This window comes from Sturnira hondurensis, unplaced genomic scaffold (assembly GCF_014824575.4).
Source record: "Sturnira hondurensis isolate 20B ecotype Veracruz unplaced genomic scaffold, ASM1482457v3 Scaffold0019144, whole genome shotgun sequence".
In the NCBI taxonomy this organism is placed as follows: domain Eukaryota; kingdom Metazoa; phylum Chordata; class Mammalia; order Chiroptera; family Phyllostomidae; genus Sturnira; species Sturnira hondurensis.
The window spans coordinates 1,850,583-1,861,428 of NW_028091775.1; the positions used below are offsets into that span (position 1 = coordinate 1,850,583).

The window sequence follows — 10,846 nt, forward strand, 5'->3', positions numbered from 1 at the left end:
TGTTAAATATTTACTTAATGGGGAATTGGTAAACAGCACCTAGGAACATTTTCCTGTTTTACTGTGTGTGTTTATATTTCATTCAATTACTATGGCATGAGTGGGACAGGGAACCTTCTGCAGATGTATGAAGAGTTGCATTGAAAGATAAAAATTAACTGGCATAGTATTTCCACTATTTCTTGATTATGCTTTAATGCAGTAGTCTGCAACCTTTTTAGCATCAGGGACCAGTCTTGTGGAAGACAATTTTTTCCTGGACCTCAGTGGAGGGAGGGGATGGTTTCAGAATGACTCAGGCTCATTGTATTTATTGTGTACTTTATTTCTATTATTATTACATTGAATATATAATGAACTAATTATACAGCTCACCATAATGCATAATTAGTGGGATCCCTGGGCTTGTTTTCCTGCAACTTGACGGTTCCATCTGGTGATGGAACCAGATGACACCACACTGACTCCCAAAGTGTGTTGCTTACATCCAGTTTTCTCCGTCCTCTCATTTTGGTTACTGTCACTGCAGAAACCCCTGCTTCACAAAGACAGGATGTGGGAAATAGAAACAGGCTTTTCAGTGCTCTTGTGGCAATATCAGGATATTCCACTTTGGCTTTATTTTATTTATTTACTTATTCTTTGCCTGAAATAATCATTTATTTTTCCTTCAAAATTTTCCTGAAAATCTGCGTATATGCAAGGCAATCAATTCTCATTATAAAAACATCCCCATTCACATAGCCAAGGTATCCATCAGATTCCACGGTGTGGTGTGTCACATTCTGTTCCGCAGGTGCATTTTCTCGTGAGTCTTTGGGATTATGATCGATTCTTTCTAGAAATATTAGCTTCTCACAAACTGCTTCCTTGATCAGTAAATACTGAGCCACTTCACTGGGCTCAGTAAAGAAGGCAGAACATGGGTTAAATTAGTAATTTTGCTGTCCAGTGATGAATATTCTCATAACATGTCAGTCTTGTCTGCCTCGTGGTAAAGTCTCATGTCATTCATCCTGATAAGCACTCCATCAATTCTCAAAAAAAAACAAAACAACAACAATAAAAGTAGCAGCAGAAAAAAGCTTGGAGAAATTACTCTAATTTTCACACCTACACTTGAAACTCCATGATTGTGAAGTTCATCCTTAAGCAGAAAAACTTCAAAAAACTTAATCTGTTCCTTGGCTTTCAATTTCTCTGTATCTATATGATCTGTTGTAGGTACAACCTTGAACTCGAGTGAATCTCCAAGTAATGGTCCCATATAATCTGTTGTATGGGCCCAGTTGTGTGGTTTAATCACCTCCTTGGCGTGTTCACCCTTCATCCAGCTTTCCTGCCACTCTCCTGCACAGGCTACTTTGAGCATTCCTTGGTAGTTTACACATCTTAAAGCATCTGTAGCATTGAACTTGATTCCAAAGCCACAACAGAGTTGGATTCTTAAAACGTCTCTGAACACCATTTCAGGGAGGGATGATGGTATGTGCAGTTCATCAGCTGACTTCTTCATGTCCACCAACTTCATGATGTGGGTCTTGGTAGCTGTCAGCTTCCAGGGCCAGGAGGAGAAATCCCAGTGTCTGCTCTGGAAGCCATGGATCGTGATAGCCGAGGCGGGGCCTGTGAGGGCCACAGAGGCAGTGCAGTGTGCACCTGTTCCCCACCTCACTGAGGCCCAATCCCTGCCTTAACTTTAACCCACTCACTTTCTTCTGTGCGTCCTGGTTCCTAACCAGGGGACCACTGCTTTAATGTCTTTAAACATTTAGTGTTTGTGAAACTAACTGGATCCCCAGTAAGGTGGCACTGCCTGAGCACCTTGGTTTAATACCTTACACTGAAATGGATAAGGCAGAAAGTTAGCCTTTGAAGAAAGCAGGTGGATTTCAGGAACTGGGCAAAGGACTACCTGGATTTAGAGAATGGGGAATATAGGGACATTTCCATTGGCCTTTTGAGCGCCTGGACGTCTCAGGCTCCTCCAGCAAATAATCTGTTATTCCAGTAGTTTATCAAATGGCATTTCACCTCAAAATATCTTGGCAGTGGTTGGAAATGTTTCACTTTTTTAGGATTCCTAATCTTTTTCTAACTGAGAACTTACTTGTTAATGAACTTATTTTTCAAATGCAAACCTCTGTGGGAAGTAAGGGGTTATACTAACTCTCCACCTATTTTAATGTGAGTCAGTTAATGTTTCACCCTTTGCTCTAAAAAACACTGAGATTGGTTACAGTGAAACAAGTGAAAGTCTTGATGCAAGATTGGGGAAAAGGAAGGGATACGTAGTTTCAGGCTGTGTTTTCTCAGCAAAGGTCATTTATGGCACAGGCACCTTGGTTTGTGTGTGTCTGAGCCAGGGAGTCTATTTCCCTTTATGTTGGTGCTAGAGACTAGAAGTTTAATCTCTTTATTTCCAGTCATATTTTTGTTTGCTTTTTAATTGAAGAAAAGCAAAAATAATGTCTTTTCTTTTTCTGAGTGTCATCATTATTCTATTTATGAGCATTTCAATAATAGATACATGGAGTATATAATCGTTAGAATACACTTAAACATCTAAATAATTGTCATCTTTGATTTTTCTTTGGGGAGTTGAATAAAGGAAGCTGACATAACAGCAAAAATTTTGCAATTTGTATCAGTAATAGTTGGTAAACAAGGAGTAATGGTTATGTAAAACAGATTTACTTTAATCATACAAAAATTGATTTTTATCATTGTTATCTATAAAATACTCATTTCCAAAATCCCATACATTTTTTGTAAAAGTCATTTCACACACGTTTGTGAGTCTATGAGCAACCCTCATCATTCTTATGTAGGTATTAAGAAAAGATTGTTGGTTAGTTGAAGTGATGTTAGCTAATATAAATTTAATTGAATTTAACTTCTCTCTCTCTCTTTTTAATGAGTGAGGGAGAATAGAGGGAAGAGGGATTACTTAACAGAATTGTTCTAATAAATATAGTCTACTTTTGCCTTATGAGGTTTCCAAATGTGCTCTTAATATAAATCCATTCCTTAGGCCTTTCTTCCTCAAAAGAAAAAGAATTTAGAACATACAATCATGATTTATTCATAAAAAGGCACACCTCCTCCACTGACCCTGGGGTGTATACACTCTCTAGACTGTATGAAGAATATTGTCTTGTTATAGAGTCTTGAAAAGAATTAAGACTGTTAAACAATGATTGAGCTGATAATGCCAGCCCATGTTTTATTATGTTCACTGCTTTCAGGGGTTAGGGTTCAATAAATAATACCCTGTTCTCCCTGCACTTCGCTTGGAATCAATTCAGAATTAAGACCCAAGATAGACAAGTGGAGATCAGATAGCCAGTTTTATTTTAAAGATGATTAGAAAATGTGGTTTTAATGCTTTGGCAAATAGAATAAATACCCCACCACTAAGTTAAGGAAACTTTCCAACTTAGCCATTTCCACATCACAACCACCAGTGGCTTCACCCCCATCACAACATCACAACCATCACAACCATCATAACATGGCAACAGTAAACTTGACTGAGATATAGAGACCAACAGGCATTGAGAGAGGCAAGAGCCCGAGGGGCTGAGCGAGACAAATTCTGTGCCTTCTGCCAGAATTCGGGATCAAGAGAGCAGGGAGAAGGCCACATGGGTTGCTGTAATGGACACTTACACAAACAAGAGGCAAAAGGAAGAAGATTCAACTCAACGTTCTTCATCTAATGATTCTTTTTACCTGGGATTTCTTACACAAGCTGAATATTCCCTTCTCAAGCTATTATCAGCCATGTTATCAATTATAAATTAAAACATAAGCACACAGACAATATACTGCCTTTGATATAAAAGCCTCAATATTAACAGTATAATTCAAATTCATTGTCAAATTCCTGGAGATTGACTAAAGTCTCTAATTAAAACACCTTTATCTGTAAAACTTGAAGCAAATCAAAAGCCAAAATTGCTAACTTAAGGTCTGAAAAAATTACACTCCAAACTCAAAGGTTTTTGCTCAGCCAGACTGCCAGTGTTAACTCCTCCATTCCTGAGAAGTACTGTGACTTCAGCATGTGTCATTCATTGCAATTTGCTTAAGTTCCTTCAGCATTTCAGAAGGACTCTCCCCAAGGAGGGAACCACCATTCCGCTTTTCTGTGTAATTTTCAATTACTTATGTATGTATCACTTGCAATATACTATGCCAGTTTTCGAACTTGAAATTAATTGAGTTATGCTAGACATAATTCTCTGTCTTCTTTCTTTTTTTAGTCCTGGTTTTGAATAATCTGTTAAAATAATATGTGGCTGTAATTTATAATACCATGTGCTACAATTTATCACTTCTATGGATCATTGCTCATTTTTTATTCTAGCTATTAAAAATGATTTTTCTTCATTAACAATTGTTTTTAATAATACTTATGCAAATGTTTAACAATGAACACTGAGGAGTACTCATGCAAACATTGAAGGAATCCTTTAGCATGAGATCTTTTTATTTTTATTTTTATTATAATTTTTCTGTTATCACTTATCCCCCTTATGGTCCTCCCCTCTATGATTCATGAGTCCTTTATGCTTTTTCCTGGATACTGCTACCCCTGTTACCCCCACCCATAGCTGTCATCTTGTTATCTATGAGTCTGTCTTTACTTTGCTTTTTAATTCATTTCATTCATTGGATTTCACATATGACTGAAATCATATGGTATTTAAATTTTTCTGACTGGCTCCTTTTAATTAGCATAATGTTCTCCAGGTCCATCCATGCTGTTGCAGATGGTAGAACTCTCTTCTTTCTTATGGCAGAGTAGTATTCCATTCTGTAAATGTCTCATAGTTGCTCTATCCACTCATCTACTGATGGACACTTGGGCTGCTTCCGTATCTTGGTGATTGTAAATAATGCTGCAGTGAACATGGCGGTGCTTGTGTTCTTTCAAATTTCTGTTTTGGCTCTCTTCACATATATTCCCCAAAGTGGAATCGCTGGGTCAAAAGGCACACCCAATTTTGGAGGTGTCTCCATACTGCTTTTCCACAGTGGCTGCACCAGTCTACATCCCACCGATAGTGCAAAAGGGTCCCTCTTTCTCCACATCCTTGTCAGCACTTGTTGTTGATTTATTGATGATAGCCATTTTGCCAGGTGTGAGATGGTATCTCAGTGTGGTTTTAATTTGCATTTTCTGATGCTTGGAAACACTGAGTTTTTTCATATGTCTATCAGCCATCTGTATGTTCTCTTTGGAGAAGTGTCTATTCAGGTGCTTTGCCCATTTTTTTCAAATTTATTGTTGTTGAGTTACAGTTTTTCCACCTCTTTCCCCATTGCTCACTTTTTAATTGGATTTTTGTTTGTTGGTTGCTGTTGAGTTTTGTAAGTTATTTATAAATTTTGGATATGAACCTCTTATCAGATGTATTGGTGAATAGGTTCTTCCATTTTTTGGGTTATCTTTTTATTCTGTTGATGGCTTTCTTTGCTGTGCAGAAACTTTATAGCTTGATGTAGTTCCATTTATTTAGTTTTTATTTTGTTTCCCTTACTTGAGAAGATATATCAGATAGAAATATTGCTACGAGCAATGTCTGAGATTTTACTACCTGTTTTCTTCTAGAATTTTTATGATTTTGGGTTTAACATTTCAGTCTTTAATTCATTTTTAATTTATTCTTGTGTGTGAAGTAAGAAAAGTAGTCTAGTTTCATTTTTTGCACATATCTGTCCAATTTTCCCAACAGTATTTATTGAGTTAACTATCTTTTGCCTATTGTATATGTTTGCTCCCTCTGTCAAATATTAATTGACTATAAAGTTGTGGTTTTAATTCTGGGCTCTCTATTCTCTTCCATTGACCTACATAACTGTATTTATGCCAGTTATCTGGCCAGTACTATGTCGCTTTGATGGCTGTGGTCTTATAGTATAGTTTGACCTTAGGTAGCATGATTCCTCCAACTTTGTTCTTCTTTCTCACAATAGCTGTTGCTATGTGGGGCCTTTTGTGATTCCATATAAATTTTTGAAATATTTATTCTAGGTCTGTGAAATATGTCATTAGAATCTTGATAGGAATTTCATTGAATCTCTAGATTGCTTTTGGTACCATGGACATTTTAATGATAGTTCTTTCTATCAATAAACATGGTGTATGTTTCCACTTATTTGTATTTTCTGTAATTCTTTTCTTTAATGTCCTATAATTTTCCAAGTACTGGTATTTTGCATCCTGATTAACTATATTCCTAGGTAATTTTTTATTCAACTGTGAATTGGATGGTTTTAATCAAATAGTCATAGCAATTTTGACAAAAAGAACATAGTTGTAGGAATCATGTTACCTGATATCAAACTATACTACAGGTCCACAGTAATCAAAGCAGCATGGTACTGGGATAAACACATACAGATCAATAAAACAGAAGAGAGAGACAAAAATAAACCCACCCTTTTATGAGCATTAATATTTGAGAAAATAGACAAGAACATACAATGGGGTAAAGATAGTCAATTTAATAAATGTTATTAGAAAAATTGGACAGATATGTGAAAGAATAAAAAAACTAGACCCCCTTCTTTTTTTAGCTCTTTTTAAATTTTTTGATTTAATCCTTATTGTGTTTTTTTATTACAATTTTTCTCCTTATACTTCTCTCCCTCTAGCAATCAGCACATTGTTGTCCATGTCCCTGAGTCCTTTTTCATTTTCGTTCAGTATATCCACCCTCTAACCTGCCCCGCTCTACGAGCTGTTACCTTCTCTGCATCTGTCAGTCTGTTAGCTCATTTTGTTCATTAGATTCCACATATAAATGAAATCGTATGGTATTTATCTTTCTCTGACTAGTTTATTTTACTTAGCATAATGTTGTTCAGTTCCATTTATACTATCACAAAGAGTAAAATTGTTCTTCTTTTTTATGGCCAAGTAGTTGTCCATTATATTAATGCCCTGTGGTTGTTTTATTCACTCATTCGTTGATGGATACTTGTGCTGCTTCCCTATCTCGGCCTCTATAAATAATACTGCATTAAACATAGTGTTGCTTATGTTCTTATGAATTGGTATTCTGGGTTAAACCACCTTCTTACACCATACAAAAGAATAAACTAAAAATAGATTAAAGACTTAAATGGAAGACTCAAGATTATAAAAATTCTACAGGAAAATATTGGCATTAAAACCTCAGACATTTCATATATATCTTGGGCAAGGGAAACAAACAAGAAGTATAAACAAATTGAAGTACATAAATCTAAAAAGCTTTTGCATAGCAAATGAAACCATTAACAAAACTTAAAAAGAAACAACTGAATAGGAAAGCATAGTCATTAATGATACATATGATAAGGGGTTAGTAGCCAAAATTTATGAAGAACTTATAAAATTTAACATAAAAAATCTAATTAAAAAAATAGGCAAAGGACCTGAAGAGATACGTCTCTAAAGAACACATATAGATGGCCAAAAGACATAGGAAAGATGCCCAAAGTCCCCGATCATTACAGAAAAGCAAATTAAAACTACAATGAGATATCACCTCACACCTGTCTGAATGGCAAGCGTCAATAAATTGACAAACAAGTGCTGTGAAGATGTGGAGAAATGGAAACCCTTTTTCACTTTTGCGGGAATGTCGATTGGCACAGCCACTTTGGAAAGCAGTGTGGAGTTTCTCAGAAAATTAAAAATGGAGCTGCCTTGTGACCCAAATTTCTACTTTTGAGACTATATCTGAAAAAATCCGAAACACAAATTCTTTTTTTTTCCAGTTATTTTATTTATTTATTTTAGGGAGAGGAAGGGAGGGAGAAAGAGAGGGAGAGAATAACACCAATGTGTGGTTGCATTTTGAGGGCCCCTACTGGGGACCTAGCCTGCAACCTAGGCATGTGCCTTGACTGGGAATCAAACCAGTGACCTTTTGGTTCACAGGCTGGCACTCAACCCATTGAGCCACACCAGCCTGAAACACTAATTCTAATACATGCACCCCTATATTCATTTCAGTGTTATTTTCAAAGGTAAGATTTTGAAGCAGCCCAAGTTGCAATCAATAGATGAGTGGATAAATAAATTGGGGTATATTTGTACCATGAGATACTACTCAGCCATGAAAAAGAAGGAAATCTTACCCTTTACAAAAGCATGGATAGACTTGACATATTATGCCAAGTGAAATAAGCCATTCCAAGATATACAAGTACCATATGATTTCATGTATATGTGGAATCTTATGAAGAAAATAAACTAACAAGCAGAATAGAAACAGACTCATAGATTGAGAGAGGGGTATTGAGGACTGGGTGAAAAAAACAAAGGGATTAAACGACAAAAAAGGAAAACTCACAAATGCAAACAACAGTATGGTGATTACCAGAGATAAAGGCAGATAGGGGGGAGGCTGAACAGCGTAAAGGGGAGAAATATTGATGGAAGGAGATTGAATACTGGTGACCATAAAATACAATATATAGATGATACATTATTATCATTTTAGTGATTTATTTGATTGTATTTCCTTTACTTTTAATTACCCTCTTACCCTCTGAATTGTATACCTGAAACCTCTATAATTTTATTAATCAATGTCACTCCAATCAATTCGATAAAGAAGTAATAAAATAAAAAATAATTGAGACCTGAAACGGACATGTCAAGCCCACTCTTAGTTTCTCTGAGGGTAATTTATCCAGTCATAAGAGTACCAGAATATACATTCAGTGACTTCAGTTTTGGGTCCCATCAGCATGGTACTGGGAGTGTGGGATACCATGTGTGATGTTTTAAACTCTCCTTTCACTCACAACTTACGACTTTGAAGGGGACTCTGAATAAGGGCTGTGAGCAGCTATCTACACAGATGGCATTGAGGAAGAGGTCATTATTTATGGTACCAAAAAAATGGGCCCTTAGAAGGAAAGACTGCGTCTCAGGCTCAGGTGAGTCTAAACTTATAAGCCTTCACTCTGGCACAAACACTGTTTGAGGATTCTTCATAGGAATACCTACTTAATACTTACAGCAATCCTGTAAGAACTAGGCATTAAAATCTCCTTTTTGTAGATTAGATAACAGTATAGATAAATTTTCTGAATTAATGAAACTCAAAAGAGGTAGACTCAGAGCACAAACACTGATCTTTCAGTTTTAGTGCTCACAGCTTTCTAACATGGCTGCCTCCTTCTGAAGGATCTGTAGTACGCACTTGGCAGGTGACTTTCCATTTTCATGAACTGGTTTTGTTCATCCATGCATTGCTTTTATAGTCATATTTATTTATTTGTTAGAGGATATGTAAAGATATCCTGACTATGAGATGTGTGGAGAGAACTGAGGGATAAACATATGAGAATACAGAGTGTCCCAAAGGGTTTAACAGGAAGGAAAATTTACTTTATTTAAATGGATGTCTAAAATGGACACCCTTTGGAATAGTGGGAATCACATAGAAAGAAGTACAATTATGTTCAGTAATTATCTGGAAAAAAATAAAGGAGGATAGTAACAATAGAATTGGTTTTGCACCTCTATATAACAGTATAGTGAGTATGTATAACATAAAAAAGGAAACTTGAAATTTTAGCAAATATACCTGAAAATAATACCACAGGTACCACTGAACATTATTTGAAGTACATACCTTGATCAAAAGAAACCAGTACAGGAGTGAAAAGAGTTGATACTTACAAGGTACATATCTACATGGAAACCCAAGGGTTGAAGTATTGTATAAAAAGAGCTTTATGTTAGATATATGTGTGAGAAGAAAAGGAGAATCACATACAATGTCCTTATAAGCCTGCCAGGTTTTTTAAGGCTGACTGGAAATATGAGTGAGGTTCTGGGATGACCTCAAAATTTTGACATAACTTGTACATAAACAAGAGCTAACTTTTCCTTAGTCCATCATCATACTCAAACACTGTTTCTGTCCTTTTCTTTCGTCCTTCATCAAACTTGAAAAAAGTGAATCATACATTCTATTAACTACTCATATACATCTTTAAATTAACATGAGCACCCAAAGCATTTGGCTTCTGATCTCAACACACTGCTGAATGTCTCTTTCTAAAGGCAGTAATGAAGACCAAATGTCTGTTTTCCTTATCTTGGAACATTCTAAAGAACATTTTACATTGCAGACACCCTTTGTTTTTGGCTCTTGTCTCCTTGCTTCTACATCTACTTAATTTTCTTGGCCAATTCTGTTTATTATGTTTTTGCAGCCTATTCCAGAAACAGTGATGTTTCTTAAGTATCCGTTATCAGTCACCACTGAGGCATCCTTTTCTTCCATGCTTCATCATTCACTATAACACTGGTAAATCTCAAATCTGTATCTTCAGTTTATAACATTCTCCTAATTTCAGATCTTCACGTTCAGTTGGGTACTAGAATGACCCAATTAGACAGCAATTGGATTCTCAAGCACCATTCATTTAAAATTTTACTTCTCATGTTTGTCTAACAATCATTTGTTTAGATCGCCTCATTTCAATTAAGGGCATCATCACCCTACTCCAAAATTTCATTCACTTCATCTTCATATTACCAATAAACTCTCCAAGTCTTGCCATTATTAAGACTTTCAAATCTGTTCTTAAATGGTCTTCAAATGCTGGTTGTATCTCCTATCACGAACTTCCAAACCTGGCTACAAAGAATGTGTTATCATCCAAGTTGTTACAAGTGGCATTTTCTCATTTGGAACATATATTCACCCCAGTGAAAGTCATCTTCCTCTCTCCCTGGAAGAGCTGGCCATTTCCACTAGTGAGATGACTAGCCTGTGTATTTACTTGAACATGCATTTCCTTCTACTAACATTATTTGCTCTTT

General features: G+C 36.0%; 1 protein-coding gene across 1 annotated transcript; it reads right to left on the reverse strand.

Moving 5' to 3' along the window:
• Positions 1-659: 659 nt before the first annotated feature.
• Positions 660-4,076, reverse strand: LOC119004185 (TIP41-like protein). Its single transcript, XM_037070929.1, is given in 3 exon segments — positions 660-913; positions 916-1,626; positions 3,989-4,076. Coding segments are annotated over 3 exon segments (1,053 nt in total).
• Between the last annotated feature and the right edge of the window lie 6,770 nt (positions 4,077-10,846).